This window comes from Plasmodium vinckei (genome assembly GCF_900681995.1).
Source record: "Plasmodium vinckei vinckei genome assembly, chromosome: PVVCY_11".
Lineage (NCBI taxonomy): Eukaryota > Apicomplexa > Aconoidasida > Haemosporida > Plasmodiidae > Plasmodium > Plasmodium vinckei.
The window spans coordinates 1,306,154-1,324,823 of record NC_051303.1 but is presented as its reverse complement, the minus strand read 5'-3'; the positions used below and the strand labels follow the sequence as shown (position 1 = coordinate 1,324,823).

Genomic DNA, 18,670 nt, shown 5'->3' with positions numbered 1-18,670 from the left:
TTATAGTACTTTTCATGCTCCCAATTTTCCGCACACACATATAATTACATGGCTTGCCATTAAATGACAAATGGACATGCTATGCTTAATTCGGTTATTATTTCATAAAGTAGTTAAAAAAATATTGCAATCTATATCTAAAACGAATTTGCAATTTAGTTAGCAATACTGGTTTTACTTTTTTTTAAAAATAATAAGAAATTTGATGCATTAAATTCATCCAGTTTTTGTCCAATTTGCAACTTTTGCAATCTAAAAAAATATGATGAATTCTATTTCCATAATTATCAATCAAATCTTTAATTTTATATCTAATTAGTAATTCGTTTTTAGTAGTTTCATCTATTTTATCCACTTCGTTAAAAGTGTTAAATACTAAAACTATGCACGATGTTTGCAAACATTCATCATTTAATAATAGACTTATGAGTGAATTGTTTTCTGTCACTGCTTCATCTGATATGTCCATTATATTAATAACGTATAAAACTGCATTTGCCATTATGTTCCGATAAATTAGTTGCCATATATTTCTCATCTACAAAAAGTGAAGTAAAAAACGTTGAAACAAAACATCTTAAAAATAAAAGATAAAATAAACATCAATAGAAACTAACTATAACGTTTCCTGAAATGTCCCAAAAGCCGATTCTTGCATTCATTAATTTAACCTCTTCATAGTGATATGATATTGTTGGTTCCATAGATGAAGTTATATTTGACCATTCTTTTATAAAAGAAAAATGCACACACATGTTTATATTGTTTAATATATATTTTGAGCTAAAGCTTATGCATGTTCAACTAAGATATATATAATTTTTTCAAATGCTTTAGACATGTTTTCTAAATTATGTTACTAACCTGGTATAATGTTATGATATAATAATGTAGTTTTCCCTGACCCATTAAGGCCTAAAATTAAAATATTATATTTTTTAGTATCAGGGTTCGTATTTTTTATAACAGTGTTAGTTGCAGTGTTCCCCATTTTATATACAAAAAAATGCACATATATTATTACTTTGAAAAATGCATCATTAACATAATTTTTTTTGAAAATTTTGTTTTTTAGGGGTATTAAAAAATGTACATTTATTTTAACGCAATTTCAATAGGTTGATTAAAAATATATATGCGATAAATCTAAAATAGTATGTGTCTATTGTGTATGATTTTCACATTTTTATGCGTATTTTTTTTTTAAAAAGTTATATATTTTTTAATTGAACCAAAAAAATAATGCTAAAAAAAAGGAATAATACAAAATAAACAAATTTTAATTTGTATACACAAAAAAATAAAATATCAATATATAATTTCTTCATATAAAAATGTCCACAAAAAAAATAGTTACATAATTTTTGCATAAAACTTTACAATTGCACCATTCATGTTCTGTGTGAAATAAAAAAATACTAGAAGTTCACAAATGAAACATATACAATATATGTATATACGGAACAAAGGGGAAAATAATATATATAAATAAAAAATAGGGTGGCAAAACATATGAACACATTAACGCATGTATTAATATTGCTATTATTTTTTTTACAACCCACGTTTTCAACTAAATATCAAATTTCTTCCGTTGCCCCAAATTATGTGTGTCCTTTATAAAAAAATGAAAAATGCGTATTTTTATTTTCTCCTAATAAATGTTTCATAAGTTTAATAGTAAATTAGGGGATTTATAAAAGTATCAAAGGTTATTGACCTATTTTGTTTTAATTAACAAGATAAATATCTTATATGACCCATCTAATCATATCGTTTTTCTTTTATTATGTTTATAATTTTCTGTATCCTGTTTATTGAGAGCAAGTGGATTGTCATTTTTTTCGTCACATTCATTAAAATTATTATTATATTTAATGTCATTTCCTGAATAAGCATTATTGTCATTGTTATTATTACCAGTATCAGGTTCATTATTTCCTTCTACAGTATATTCATTCCCCTTAAAATTGTCAAGGTGATTATTATTGTCATAGTAACTTGATATGCCATTATTTATTTTTGATGTTTCCTTCTCAATAATATTTTGAATATTTGAGTTATTATTCTGTCTATAAAAATTATACAAATTTGTGTAACTTTTTATTTGTTCTGAAAATTTATTTGTATCCATTAATTTATGTATTAACGATTTTAATAAATAAACAAAGTTGTCATTCTTATTTTTGATTAAGATTTGAAAATTATTATTAGCGTATTTCAGTATAGAATTAATTTTTTTATCTAAATGCGTTTCATTAAAATTAGTATTGTATTTACTACAATCGGTATGAATACTATTAAGAATAATTTTTATATCAAATGAATCTAATAAATTATTTTTATTATTTAAAACATAAATTAAAATTGATAAAATGTCGTTTAACTCTGTTATATTAGGCATTACATGAAAGTGCATACTTTCTAAGAATTCTTGCTCGTATTTAAAATTTGATAAATGCACAAATTTAAATAGCCTATTGTCATTTATAAATTCTTTAAATATATCATCATTTTTATTATAGAGTTGTGAAATTAGGAAATTGTTTTTGAATTTTAAGCGTAATTCTCTTAGTTCACAAAAAATGTCCTTAAAATAATATTCATAAGAAGATTCAGAATTAATTAAATTTTTGGCATTATAAATATTGTTTAAATAATTATTCTTATTATTTGTCTCTCCATATTTCTTTTCAACAACCTCTTCGTATTCTTTATATATGTAAAGCATAATATTCTGAAATAATTTTTCATTAATGCTATTTACTAAAACACCATAAAAAAATTGTTTAATAATGTTATAGAAATTCCAGCATTCTATATTTATGTGTTTCCAAACGTTTATATTAATTTCAAAATGGTGTAAAAATATATACTTAATTTTATATATCATATTTTCATTATTTATATTATTACACATTTTATACGAATCAGTGTCATCATCATAAGTATCATCATAATCTGAAGCAACCCCATTAGTTAATTGCAAATTTGATTGTAAAAATTCTTCATCCTTTTTATTTTCGTCGAATTTCGTTATATTAGAAATCTTGCCTTTCTCATGACTATTGTCTATAGTGAACAAATTTTCACTGCTATCTCTCTTACTACAGTTTACTGTGCAATTATTTATTCTATTATTATTGTCATTATAAATATTGTTGTTAGCTTGAATATAATTTCCCCTTATATTATCCTCATTATACTCACAAATATTTATAGTATCAATTTTATTAGATATTGGATATGGTTTGTTATTAGTATTAATATCATAGTATTCTATAATTTCAGATACTATAAGAGCAAACAAGTCTATATTCTTTGAATTTATTACAATATAATTTTTATTTTTATCTAATATATTTAAAAATGTTGAATGATTTAAAGAATAAAAGATAGGCAAACTTTTCAAATACAAAATATTATTACTATTAAATTTAATATTTAATAAAAATGTATTTAAAAGAGTATTTAAATCATTTCTATTTAATATGTCCCATTTTAAATATTTAACATTTTTATATAATGATAGCATAAGATCTTCATAATTATTTATTAAATATTCCTCAATTATTGTATTACTTAGTAATTCTGCATTACATATTTTACTATACCCTAATAAAAATAATATTTCTTCGATATTATCATTTTTAAATTTATTTCCTATTATGTTTTTTATATCGCATATATTATGAACATACATATATTTTTTGTCTAATTCATCAGATTTGTTACTATCAAGGGTTATTAATAATCGAAAATTTTTTAATTTGTTTAAAAAATTTGTTCCTTCGTTTTCATTGTATAGTTCAACAATCATATGTAACAATGATTTGTTGTAAACGATTATTTTGAAATCATATGGAATTTTTATCGCATTGTACATGAGACCCTCAAAGCAATCTTTTTCTTTGCCTTTATCATCCAATAGTTCGCTTTTGTTATGTTCACTCATATTTAAAAAATCACAATAATGAAATATATGTGGGTAAAGATTCCCATTCAATATGCTGGTCAAATTTTCAAAGGTCAATTTAACTATGATATTCGCATCTATTAATAGAGAAAGACTATGTACTGAATACAAACCAGCATTTATAAAAGTTATTTCATTCAAATTAAATAAGTAAAAATATTTAGAATAATATATTTGGCGGCTTTCATTGTGTTTAATAAAATTGATGCAATCAAAATTATAAAATAAATCTGAATTAAAATCGTTATTTTTACTTTTAATAAAGCTATTTAGACATGTAATTTTTGTGTCGCTAAAATTTTTATTGTTATATGAAAAAGAATGAAATGTATTGGTATTGTAATCAATACTTTTAGTTTCATCATCTTTATTGCTCATTCCATTAAGCTTCTCCAAATCGCTATTTACTATATCACTAACTATTTCATAATTTTTTGTTTCATTATTTTTCACGTCACATCCTTTTATTTCATTATATATGTTTTCCTCTTCGTCTTCACAATCCACATATTTAAGTATATTTCTTTTCAAGTCCAACATGTCGCAATATAGTATAACCAGTAGTGGTATATTTGTTACGCATTTTACTAATCCAATAATTTCATTATTTTGCTTAAAATCAGAAAAAATATAATCAAATAAATACAAAATTGTAGATAAATTTTTTTTGTCTAAACATTCTTTTATAAAATGTGTAAATGCCAAAAATGTTTTTCTTATTGCATTCCTTAAAAGTACAGGTGTTAAATTGCAAACTTTGCCATAGTTTTTATTTTGATTTGAATCATTGTTTATAATGCTTTTAGAATTATATGGTTGATCTTTTTTAATATCTAAAAATGAATTACTAGTATCTTCTATATTGTTTTTTATTCTTTCATCATTAACAATTATAATATCAAATTCTTTATCAATTGTTTCAGTTGAAGTGCTTTTATGTTCACTCCTATTATTATCTTCGTTGACCATTTTATGCAAATGAATAATATTGTCAATTTCAAAATATGGCAATAAAATAGTTAGACCTAAATCTAACATAAAAAATGTTAGTGCGTTTAAATATTTGCAGAATGGATATATATTAATACAGTCATACATATTGTCCCAATAAAGTGAATATATGTTATCCTTTTTTTTAAGACAGGGCAATATCTTAAGTTCATTACAATTCATAAATACATGTTTGATAACATGGCAAAATAAATCATTTTTATCATAATTTTTAGGAATGAAATTAAGATATTTATTTTTAATAATTTTATAAATTTCATTGAAGTTTTTTATATCATTTTTATTTATTTTGTATATATAAGAAAATGCCATATTTTGTTTATCATCATCAACATTATTATATTCAGAATCATTGCAAACATTTCCTCGACGATTTGTACAGTTTTCTTCTGTAATTACATTTGAGTTGGTATCAAAATTTGTTGTTTTTTTTTTCGTGACCCATTTATCTTTGTGTTTATATAATATTTTGGTTGTATCATGTTTTAATAATTTCTTTACAACATTTCTATGAGCTAGCTTTAAAAAATTATTATATAAATTAGATATGCTATTTATAGCAGCTTCAAAATTTTTTACATTTTTCAATTTTTTTATGTTACAATTGTTCTTCAGGGAACTCCATTTAATATGCATAGGCAAGTTATCAATAGTATAAATTACATTCAAATTCTGAAATAAAAAATGTTTACGAAATAATTGATAATGTTCAAAACATATAGATATGCTTACATCATTTAACAAGCCTATTATCCATCTGCTTGATTTATTTCCACTATATATTTGACATTGTAAAAACATTTCTAAATTTTGATTTACATTTAAATTAAAGTTTTCTTCATCATCTATTTTTACTATATTTTCATTTGATTTACGCTCTATTTTTTTATCATTGTCTTCTATCTCTTTACGATTCTTGTAAAATTTTTCTCGTAGCTGAAAATGATTTTCAGACATCGTTAAAACCAAACTTGTTAATTGCTCTACTTTACCGTCAATTTTTATAAAATTCAGTTTAACAAGATTTTTTGAAAAAAGTAAAAATTTTTCATTAAATTTTTTACATTCTAAAAATGCTTTCTCAATGCATTTAATATGTGATAAAATTGTGTCGCTTTTATACATACGAATTAATATAATATTACTATAGTCACTATCATTCGTTTCATTTTGTTTATATATAGAGAGCATTTTCCCAAAATCTAATTCCGTTTTACCTTTGTGAAGTTGGTTCTTATTTATTTCCTCTAGTGTTTTATTATTTTGTAGAACTGTATGCATTGTATTAAATTTTTTTAGTTTTGATTCCTTCTGTTTGAAATTTGCAATGGTTAATGCTTTACGAAGATTATCATTGTTATCCTCATTTTTTTTATCATCTTGAAAATAATTATAGAAAAAAAGGTTTTTTAAAACTTCTTTGTCCTTATTATTAAAGGACCAACTTTTCTTATGTAGCTTTTTATTATTTTTTACTTGATCATTTGGTATTTTATTTGTTTCTGAAAAATCTGTACTCTTTATATCACTACTTCCATCCAATTTATATGCATTGCCAGAATACATATCTAAAGGATTTACATTAATATTATCTATATATAAACTATTTTCGTTTTTCATTTCTGTATTAGTAACTCTATTTTGATAGTCCAAATTGTTACCATTTATTTTCTCATTACCGTTATTGCATTCTTCATTAACTTTAGTATACCATTCAAAAAATTTATTATTATTAAATACCAATAAGCTGTCTAATATGGAAGAAAAATTTTCGAACAGATATAAGCAAATTAAATCGGTGCAAGATTTAAAATATTCCGCATTATTATTTTCTGCATTTATATATTCTTTATAATTTGAAATATTGTGAGTATATGCATATTCAATCAAATCTTCTTTATTAAACAAAAAATCTTCGTATATTTTTTTTTTTACTTTTATGTATAAATACATACGTGCCATTTTTAAAAATGGTTTTGGAATATAATCCTCTTCAAATGTTCTTTTATCAATAATAAAATTTACATCGAAACATCCGATATCATCTAAAAAATATATTAAGTTTTTTATGTCTTTAAATAAATTCGGCTCACTTATTTTATTGCCCTTATTTTCTACTTTTTTTTTTGAAGATTTAATGGTAGAGCTTTCTTTACTGTGAACTTTATTTATGTTATTAGTTTTATTTTTTACTGTCAAAGGGCATTTTCTTTTTAAACTGGTATTAATATTTACAACGTTTTTACTTTCCTTTAACGAAAACTTTATTTGTTTCTTGGAATCGATTGTTGATTTGGTCATTATTCTTTTATTAATATTGGTAGAAACTGTTGTGGTTATGCCTTTCTTTTTTTCTGTATTAAATTTGGAATATTTTCGAGTTATTGCTGCGGTCGACGAAAATTTTATACTCGACTTTTTCTCTGTAGTTTGTGATATTTTTAATCCATCTTTAACAGATTTAATATTCATTTTATTACTAATTGGATTACACGATTTCAGAGTTTTTTTTCTCACGATTTTAGGGGCTGATTCGGTTTGTTCAACTGTATTTTGTTCTATTGTTTTTATTGGAATATTCAACAAATTAATTATATTTTCTTTAATATCCTTATGAATAACGTTTTTATCCTTTGTCTTATTATATAGAACCGAGTTTTTAATATAAATACATTCATCTTTTTTTATCAAAACATAGTTAATATTTGGTAAATATATTTTTTCAAAGCATTTGCATTCTAATGGTTTATTTAGGCTTTCATTGCTAATAATTTTTTTATTATATGAAATATTTGAATTTTTCATAGGACTCAATTTTTCGATTTCTATGAAGTTAGATATATTAGACTCGTCACAAATTGATATATCAATCATGTTTAATGTATTAATATAAGACATCTTTAATAATCCAGTTAATTGCATATTTTTATCTTCTTTAAAATTATCATCATTTATTTTATTCTCATTTTTATGACTTTTTATATTTTTTTTATTGTTATTAAATCGATTTTGAATCTTATTTAAAATATTAACTAATTTAGAATGCTTCAATTTTAATTGAATTCCACTAAGACTCATTAAATTTGGATATTTTATTTTATACAATTTTGGTAACTCACATATAAACAAATTTAAAGGTATACCATTTCTAAGAAAAAATACATTGCTACTTTTCCAAAGTTTATTTTTAATAAAAAGAAATTTATTTTCTTTAATGAAATCTTTAAATCGTTCATACTCGTCAGCTTTTATATATTTTTTATTTTCTATTGTTAGATTTGTTGTTGTCATTATGTTATTTTCTTTTATTTCGTTACATGTTTTATCGTTTATTTTATTTTCAGAAACTATAAAATGTTCAAAATATTCATAAATATCTTCATATATTTTAGAAATATTTTGAAAACGCATATTTGTAGAATTATTAATTATTATTTCAAATTGACTCATCACATCGTTTAATTGAGGTCTTTTCTGTAAATCTAACAATTCACATAATTTTGATGATATCTTTATGTTGTCAATACAATAACACTTTTGTTTTAAAAAAATTACATTAAAATATTTCTTATCATATCCTTCATTTATCCTAATAAAATCTGAAATATGTGTATCATTCATTTTTTCTGTTATATCATTGAAATTGTTGTTTTCTGCATTAAGAATATTATTACTTGTAATGCCATCATATTCAATCTCGCAATTTCCTTTTTTTATATTATCACACGAATTGCTACTCAATTCGGATGTGTTACTATAATTTAATTCATTACTATTAATACTTTTTAATGTGTCTTTTTTTTTCAAATTACATGAAAAAGTATTATGAGATTCTTTATTTTTTGTTATCTTATTATTCATAGTTGTATCATTGCCCAATCGAACATAATTATAGTTTTTACTTTTATATATTGGTAAAAAAAATATATTTTTTAAATCATTTAACATTGTAGGGTTTTCCAAATCAATTATGTTTTTTTCTAATTGGTAAATTATTTTATTTAAAATTGTAATTTTATTTTCGTATGCCATAGCACTAAAAAATAATTTATCTAAATCTAATAAAATATCATGTATATTATCATTTAATTTATATTCTTCATAAATAACCGTTAGACCTAAAACTCTGAGCCTCTCAATGTCTTCATTTTTTAATTTATCCATAAATTCTATTGATATTAAATTTTCATTACTAATAGTACGTCGTTTAACCTGATTACAATTATCATATTCATCATGTATGCTCTCATTATTACATTTTATATCTACGGATTCTTTATAATATTCCTTATCCATAGAAAATGTTAATTCACTGATTTTTTTAAGTTTTTTATTCTGATTGGGAAAACATTCAATAGTTCTTAAATCGTTGTCTATATTTTCAGATTTTAATTGTACAAGATAAACTAGTATAGGCAAAAGGTTTTCAAAATGCACATGCTCAATATTATTTGTAATTATTTCATGCAAAAATTTACACTTTTTATTTTTTTCTAATATATTTTTTACTGAAATATTTTTGTGAAATAATTCTATATTATTAATAATATCACTAGGAATATCATCTATATATTTTAGATTATACCCTAATATTTTCTTAATTAAATTATTACTTTCTATTTTTTTACTTAGTACATTCAAATGATAATATATAGCAGTTTTTATTTTGTCCTCTAAAAAAATTATATTGGTTATTTCAGAGTGTTCCATAATATCTGATATTCCCATCTCAAATATATTTTTTAATTCATTTGTAACAAATATGCATTCGCTAAAATTTATCCATTTCTTCCCATTGAAAATTAATTTTAAGTTTTTTTTCTCATCAAATATTTCATTATATATTGAGTATATGAGTTGGTTAATTTTCCCTTTAGACGTAATATCTAATAAGGGAAAGTATGATGAAAAATTATAATTTCTATTAGAAATATTTTGCTCTCGTAGTAGCAGTAAAAATTCTATGTATGCATTGCATATTGAAGGAATTAATCGATTATTACAAATATCATTTATTAATATATTTTGATTATTTTCGTCTTTTATATAAATTGAAAGATTTCCAAACAGATTAACAACATTTGTAGACACAAATTCGGAAATATCTAGTTTATTATATATATCAATATTTTGGGTCTTATCGTATAATTCTTCATGTTCTTTATACAAAAAATATATACGCAGCATTCTATCATAAATATTGTTATCAATTATATCGTTGTCGTATACAATGTATTTAGAAAAAACATTTTCAGTACTATATTCTACACCATAATATTTTATATCGTTCTTTATCAATTTTTCTCCTTCTAACGCAGAAATATTTTTATATTCTATATATTTTTTCCATTTAAAATTAAAATTATGATTAATATTCATATCAATAATGTTTATATTTTTACAGTATATAATAAACCATGCTGTGGAATTTCTTATTTTTTCAACAAATTCGTTTTTTTCTGAATTAATTTCAAATGGTAATTTTATGAGAGATCCCGTAAATGAATCAATAGTTTGTATATTTAATGATTTAAAAATATTTTTTAACCTCCCATTTTTTAATTCACAAATATCATTATTACTATCATACCCCTTTCCATTATTTTCGATAGTATTACCACCCGATGATTTACACATAATCAATTTATCTTTTGTTCTTTCGAATTCTTTTAAATTAAATGAATATTCATATATATTCATTCCTAGCATTTTGATGCCCATATCAATGTCAATTGTTCCATCATAATAAATATATATTTCAAAATATTTTTTCTCATTTTTATTTCTAGTATTATTGTCATTAATAGGATAATTTTTATATGTTTCTTTTTCAGCTATATTAGAATTCAGCATATGTTTTTCCATACCATTTGGCATTATACTGTCTAATTGATCATTTGAAGCATGCTCATTTTCTAGCTTTCCGTATTGAATTTCATTTCCATATATATTTTCTTGAACAATGTCATGTGATACAATGCTGGGGCATTCATCGAAAATAAAAATCTTAAAGCGCTTAGCGCTTTCCAAATTAGAACAATCTACATATTGCAAAATATTTAAATATTCATTTATTTCCTTATTTTTAACGTATATTTCTGCCAAATATTTGCATTGGTATAACTTTATATTATTCATATTTATAAATGAAATTGTCTTATTCTTGTTTTCATATCTTTAAATGTGTGTTAAAATTTTACTAGCCAAATAATATTCTATTAACTGGTTTAAAATCAAATAAATTAATAGGGAAGCATATTTTTGTATTTTAGGGTTACAAATGTGAAATATTAAATGAAAAAAACAAAATAAAATGTAATAAATAATGATAATATGGCCATACACCATAATTTCAAATTTATAAATTTTTGAATGTAGCAAAATAAATCATAATGTAACGCAGACCAAATATTATGCGAAAAAGATTATTAATTATTTATTTATCTTTAAAAAATTGTAAAAATTAAAATAATATATATTATTTTAACAATACATTGGTCTCATACCAAATTATTATTTTTTTCATAAAATGTATTATAAATATTTATGTGTGTAAGTAGAATTAAGTCTAAAAAATTATAAATAAAAATAATAAAATATGTTTTACACATAAAGTGCATGAAAATATATAAACGGTATTGTACAAAAAAATTGTATAACAGGATTTTATAATATTATGTTATATCAAATTATAAAAAAATTAAGGTGTAAACTTTCAAATATTAGCTATCAAAATTTATCAGCTTACCTAATTTTGCAATAATATTCCTTTATCATTTATAGTTTTGTTGTGCATGCCCTTTTAGCATACTTTACCCATGTATCTTTTATGAAAATTCACACTTGTGTAAACAGTTATTAGTTTTTTTTATTAAATAGTATTATATGTCCCCCACTCGTGAGAATACATATATATATATATACAATGATTAATAAAAATATAATGAAAATTTAAATAATATAGTTAAAGCATAGCATATTAAACTACATACTTGTTTTCTCATTTTATTCTGAATGATCATACATTATTAAATATGAATTGACTTAAACAAGTCGAATGCCATAACTATTTCTTTCATTTAAATAAAGTCACATTCTCACATGGATATTCACAAAACTTTTAACATTGAAAAGTGGGTAAAAAATAAGTAAAGTTTACTATAATTAATCTCATGTAATATGAATTATAGAAAATGCTTATTTGAAAAGCATATATAATACATATTGCAATGCCCCAAAATTGAGTGTCTATTATTTCTTAAGGATATTATATCTCTTATTAATTTTACTAAATGTTGTATAGCATATTTGTATAAAAATAGCTACATTTTAATTTGTTCGCACATGAGATTATGCTCATAATTTGTTAAATACATAAAAGGCAATATACTTTAGGAAATATATAATCCATAAATAGGTTGATAAAAAAATTAAAGTCCTTAAAAGCATGATCACAATTAGCTTTATATGCGCCATTAAGCGAAAATAATGTTCGTAAAAAAAAAGACAAAAAAGAAAAGAACAATTCTCTATAATATAAATTAAATTATGGTGATAACTAAAAAAGTATAAATAAGTTCATAATTAAACTTTTCACTAATGAGAATACTATATTTAATGCAAAAAATATGCTTATACTAAAATACATTATTTATAAACCACAAAAAACAAAAAAAAGAAATTATTAAAAAGTTGAAATGGAAAAATATAAAAGATCCATGTGTATTATATATATAATTATTTTTTAATAAATGTATTATCTTCATTTTGTTACTTTTTTTTTACTCTTTTTCCGGGGATTTTTTTTATTCGAAGTAATTTTCTTTTCTGGATCAATAGCTATATCAAATATATTTTCTATAAATATATTTGCAGTTTTATTAAAAGATTTAATACTATATATATTGAGTTCCTTATCACCTTTTAATGATTCACTATTTTGTATATTATACATATTTTTATTCATAGAATTATTTTCGATTTCTTTGTCTAAAAAAAAGTCTTGTACTATTTTAATCTTTTCTAAGTTTTTTAAATTTTTACTACTTTTATTATTTCTTCTAAAATATTTTTTGTCATTTATTTCTGTGTCTGGGTGGTGTAATTGTTTATCATATAGTGTATAGTTGTCTGATGTTGAATAATAAAAATCCCAAATCTTCGAACTTAATTCTGTTTTACTTGTGCTAGAAAATTCGATTTCATTTTGATCGATCACATACTTCTCAGGAGAGCAAATATTAATACAGTTCATGCAATAATTCTTTAATAAATCCATATTAGATTAAAGATATATATTATGTTTATAGTCCTATTAATTATTTATCCATTTTATTAAATTATCGACTATACATATATTTGTTCTTCATATTTCTCCTTTATTTTTTAATCACAATTGAAAGTATTATCTTTATTAGTTTCTATATGTCTTTCAGTATTATCCTTAGAAAACGCATAAAAATCTATATGCATAAATTCAAAACAAATAGTATAAAATAAATCGATGGAAATATATAAAAATATTTATAGATTGATACATATATTGTGGCGCATTTGATTTAACTTGATATAACGAAATTCAAATATTTATTACACCAATTTTCTATAAAATCCATATTTAAAACAACTTTTATCATTTTTTATGGTCCTTAAATACATTCCTTAAATTTTAATGTAATTGATACATAAGGAAACTGTTTATATGCTTAAGGCACTTGTTCGTCTTTTTTTATTATTGTTATTTAGATTCCGCTTATTTCCCGCATAGGAGATGATAATTAGCTTTGAATTTTTATTTTCAACGTTAATTGGTTTAAAAAAAACACATAGTTATATATATGCCTGAAAACAGGATGTGAAATACTCACTATTAAAGAATATAATAACAAATGATCAAATACAATTTGTCTGGATTTGTTGATTTCACATAAAGGTGTGAATATTAAATCCATTTTATTTATATAGAAAAATTTTAGGAATAATCACATGTATAGTTATTATATATATAGCGAGACTTTGATAAGAAAGACATAAATAGGCCATTTTTACATTACAGAATTTTTTAATCTTAATCCATATTTAAAAGATCATCATATTGAAATGTACATACATATATAAAATATATGTTTCGTATATCACAATATTGCCTCATTTAAGAAATGATCTTTATCGACCTTTTAAAATTTTTTTTCAATAAAACAAAAGATTTAATCGCAAATTTTTATAGGTGAAAAGTTTTTTTGAATAAACTGATATATATAAGGGAACGACTAAAACTATAGTATTATTTATATCTTACATAACCTTATTTTTAGTATATATTTACTATACAATGGTATTATTTCCCATTGTCAATTTATTTTTGGTGTATAGGATATAATATTTTCTATAAAATACAAATAAAGTAGATATTTGCACACAGCCACATATATCATTGCGACTTTTATTTATAATGATTTGTATATCATACAAATAGCTGCGGTCATTTAAAAAAAACAAATAAGTGAACATTACATAAGTGAATACATAGATTTCTTATTATACACACACATGTATTAATAAGGAAATGAAATACAAAATTTATATTTGTAAAAAACCAATTTATATATATGTTGAATAATCTCTATTTTAAAACAAAAAAAGTAATAATATTCTTATATAAAATTCTCCAATTTTATATTGATATTCACAATTATGTGTATGCATACCATAATATAGGCTCATCAAAATTTAAAAAAGATAGAGCATAAACCACGTTAATGGTCCATTTTGTTGTCTCTACAGTGTAATATGAATAAAATTTCAGAATTCGAAAATTCTGTATCGCAATTACATAAAATCATACACATATAGGTACCCCTAAGGATTGACATTTAATATACATATAATAGGAATAATGTGGTATTATATTGCTTTTTAAGGCTTACAGTTCATTTTTTCAATATTTATAAGTAGCTACTTTTTACTTTGCATAAATATTATGTTTAAATGTTAATTTTTAAAGATTAATTTTTCTTTAAACCCATAAAGTTCATTTTAAGGCTTTTTTCCATATTAATTTTACGTATATTTGTCATATAAATGTTTAATATAGACCTGTAACAATTTAATATATTTATATAGTATGCCCAATAATATGTACTTCCCCCTATATAAATATTTCAGATATAAATTTCATATGCACTATTTTTTAATAGCCATATAACAAAACATATTAAATAATCATGTATTTTTCACAATTATTAAAAAAATTAGCATAATCATAAAATAATGGAATTATAATACTAAAAAGAAAATCCCAAAAAATAAATATAAATATTTAATATAAAGAAAAGGACGCCTTAAAAATAATACTTCATTAATACGAAATACAGGGAAATAATATATGCATGAGTAGTAACATTTAAAGGCCATTTTTTGGTATATCGGTCGTGGCAATTAATGCATATATATTTATAATATATATATTATTATAAAAAGGAGTATTTAAGCATTACGTGCATATATATACAAAATACAAAATTTAAATGTAAAAAATTTTTAAGCAAATTTTATAGCTCATGAAATTAATTTAAAATCTGGGTTGGTTTATTTGCATTTTTACATAATATATAGTATGGCTCATTGTAAGCAATAAAAAGGCTTAATATTAATTTTATAATTTATAAATAATAAAAATTACATGGAATTTTTTTTTAAGCATACTAATTTACAATATATAAAAGGATAAAAAAATTTTGTTTAAAATAACACCCACAAAAAAAAATTAAATAAAAAAAAATAAAAAAAATAATAATATTATATCAAAGAAAAATACATAAATTAAATGGCCAAAGAAGAAATATAAAATAAAATAAATGAAATAAAGATTATTAAAAAATAAGAATAAATAAATTAAACGTAAATAATTAATTTCACTATAACTGAATTCAAAAAAAAAGAAAAAATTAATTAATTTTTGTATAAATGAACAAAAGAAATACAATTTTTGTTCAGCTACAAATGTGAAGTATATATATATGTATGGGTATACTTTGCATATATATAATATAGAACCAACATATTATTATATAAAATAAATAAATAAATAAATAAATAAATATGGATAATGATAATATAGATTCAAATGATAATTCCTCTGATAGCAATACAGCGAATTATAATCAGGGGAAAAATGATATGATATCAGAAGAAATAGATTTTACAAAAGAAGATAATGAATTATCAGGGAGCACAAAAAATTCAAAATCAAAAAATGATAATTCCGGTAAAGGAAAATCTGATGATATAAATATGGATTATAGTGATCATACATTTCCTTGCCATCCAGCACCCCCTGTTTCTATAAAACTATTTATAGGCAGGGTTCCAAAAAATTATGAAGAAGAACAACTAAGACCAATATTTGAAGAATTTGGTATAGTAAATGAAGTAGTAATAATAAGAGATAAAATAACAAATATACATAAGTCAAGCGCTTTTGTAAAAATGGCTTCGATATCTGAAGCAGATAATGCAATAAGATCATTAAATAATCAAAGAACTTTAGATCAGCAATTAGGGTCACTCCAAGTTAAATATGCATCAGGGGAAGTTATGAAATTAGGGTTCCCACAAAATGTAGAATCAGGTGTTGACCAAGCAAAATTATTTATTGGATCATTACCTAAAAATATTACTGAAGAAAGTATTAAAGATATGTTTTCTGTATATGGATCTGTTGAAGAAGTTTTTATTATGAAAGATAATTCTACTGGCTTAGGCAAAGGATGTTCTTTTGTTAAATTTGCATATAAAGAACAAGCCTTGTATGCTATTAGCTCATTAAATGGCAAAAAAACATTAGAAGGTTGTAATAGACCAGTTGAAGTCAGATTTGCAGAACCAAAATCATCAAAACAAGCACAATCACAATTAGGAATGCAACCTATGCAAAATGCTCCACATGGTATCTCACCACAAGCTCATCCTGGTACCCCTAATAATATGGCTTATGGTAATAATTTTGGTGTAAATAATAATTATCCTCGACAAGTTGGTGTATGGAAAGAATATTACTCTGGTGAAGGTCGACCATATTATTATAATGAACAAACCAATACAACACAATGGGAAATGCCTAAAGAGTTTGAAACAGTTTTTATGAATAATAATCCCAACATACATAACCTTTCGGATTCTTCAGGTTATTTTAATGAAAAAAATGCATACAAATAGTAGAATGTGTAACAATAAATGATTTTTCAATCGATCTTATTGCTGCACTATTAAATCATAATTATATATACTCCATATTTTGTATTTATTTATATCTTATATAAATTTTCTTCTTATATTCTAACAGGTCCCCCAGGTGCTAACTTATTTATTTTCCATGTCCCAAATGAATGGCAACAAACTGATTTAATTCAAGCATTCTCTCCATTTGGTGAATTATTATCAGCAAGAATAGCAACTGAAAAAAATACAGGACGAAATAGAGGATTTGCTTTTGTTTCTTATGAAAATATTGAAAGTGCTGCTGCTGCCATATCTCAAATGAATGGATTTATGGCATTGAATAAAAAATTAAAGGTAACAGTAAAAAAAGGAGAAGAAGAAGAAATGAAAAAATATATTAGCCAAAATGGAGTAAACACATTTCAGCAAATGGCAAGACAACAAAAAAATATTCCATCTCAACCAAATGCTATGGGGCAACCAAATTTTGTAGCGCATCAAAATCCACAAGCCCAAAATTTTTTCTACTCAAATAATAATAGTTATAGATGTGGTCCATATTAAAAAATATCATGTGTTCTTTCTAAAATATTGTTTTTAACTCATTCAAAAAGACAAAAGCAAAAATCACAAACCAAATATGCCAATTGTTATTGCATCGAAAAAGAAAAGACAAAAATGAAAAGATAAATATATTTAATTGTATGGGAATGCGTTATAAATATAACTTATAACACTTTAAGTATTTTAAAACGATAATATATTAAATATGTGCATCATGCTATATGTGAAGTAATTTTTTTTTTACAAAATACAAAAAAATATTTGTAGATCAAAATCGAGGATGTGATAATTTCACATTTTAATAGGAGCATATTAACAAAAAAAATTAAAGGGAACAAATTGATAACTTAATGATATAAGCAAGTTTGTGCATAACAGAAACAATAATAATAATAATAAAATAATTTAAAAGAGAGCACGAAGAAATAATTCATAGAAAATAAAATGATTTTCGTTTATTTTCCAAATTTATAAAGAAGTCATTTCCTTTAAATAGCATCACATATGCACACATATACATATATCAACTAAATACTTTTAGATGCCATTCACACGGTAAAAATATATACTTTTTTTTCTTTTTTAAAATATGTAATATAGATTTATTTTTAATTATAATCCCTTTTTTTTTCTTTTTCCTTATTCATTTTTTCTTTTTTCCATAATATTATATTGAAAACATGTTAAAATGAATCATACATTTGTTCAATAGTTTACTTTATTATATATATATATATATTATATATATATATTTTTTGTTATTTCTCTTGACATAATTTTGTTTATTATGTTCGTTTTTCCGTTGACCAAGTTAAATCATTAATACAATTGTTGTTGCTGTTATTGATATTGTCATGTTATGATGTGGTCACTGTTAATGTTATTACTGTTCAATGAGGA

At 22.5% G+C, this 18,670-nt stretch overlaps 4 protein-coding genes across 4 annotated transcripts; 1 reads left to right on the top strand and 3 right to left on the bottom strand.

Moving 5' to 3' along the window:
• Positions 1-184: 184 nt before the first annotated feature.
• On the bottom strand, positions 185-991 carry PVVCY_1103720 (ADP-ribosylation factor, putative; the record flags this gene model as incomplete). The annotated part of the gene is made up of 3 exons (XM_037634556.1): positions 185-538; positions 672-727; positions 865-991. The coding sequence occupies 3 exons, from the start codon at positions 989-991 to the stop codon at positions 185-187; spliced, it is 537 nt and encodes a 178-aa protein (XP_037490644.1).
• A 777-nt stretch (positions 992-1,768) lies between these two features.
• PVVCY_1103710 (conserved Plasmodium protein, unknown function) lies at positions 1,769-11,125 on the bottom strand (the record flags this gene model as incomplete). The annotated part of the gene is made up of 1 exon (XM_008626007.1): positions 1,769-11,125. One exon carries the CDS (start codon positions 11,123-11,125, stop codon positions 1,769-1,771), a length of 9,357 nt encoding a protein of 3,118 aa, XP_008624229.1.
• A 1,624-nt stretch (positions 11,126-12,749) lies between these two features.
• On the bottom strand, positions 12,750-13,265 carry PVVCY_1103700 (conserved Plasmodium protein, unknown function; the record flags this gene model as incomplete). Its single annotated transcript, XM_008626008.1, has 1 exon — positions 12,750-13,265. One exon carries the CDS (start codon positions 13,263-13,265, stop codon positions 12,750-12,752), a length of 516 nt encoding a protein of 171 aa, XP_008624230.1.
• Positions 13,266-16,087: 2,822 nt separating this feature from the next.
• PVVCY_1103690 (CUGBP Elav-like family member 1, putative) lies at positions 16,088-17,770 on the top strand (the record flags this gene model as incomplete). Its single annotated transcript, XM_008626009.1, has 2 exons — positions 16,088-17,171; positions 17,331-17,770. 2 exons carry the CDS (start codon positions 16,088-16,090, stop codon positions 17,768-17,770), a joined length of 1,524 nt encoding a protein of 507 aa, XP_008624231.1.
• Between the last annotated feature and the right edge of the window lie 900 nt (positions 17,771-18,670).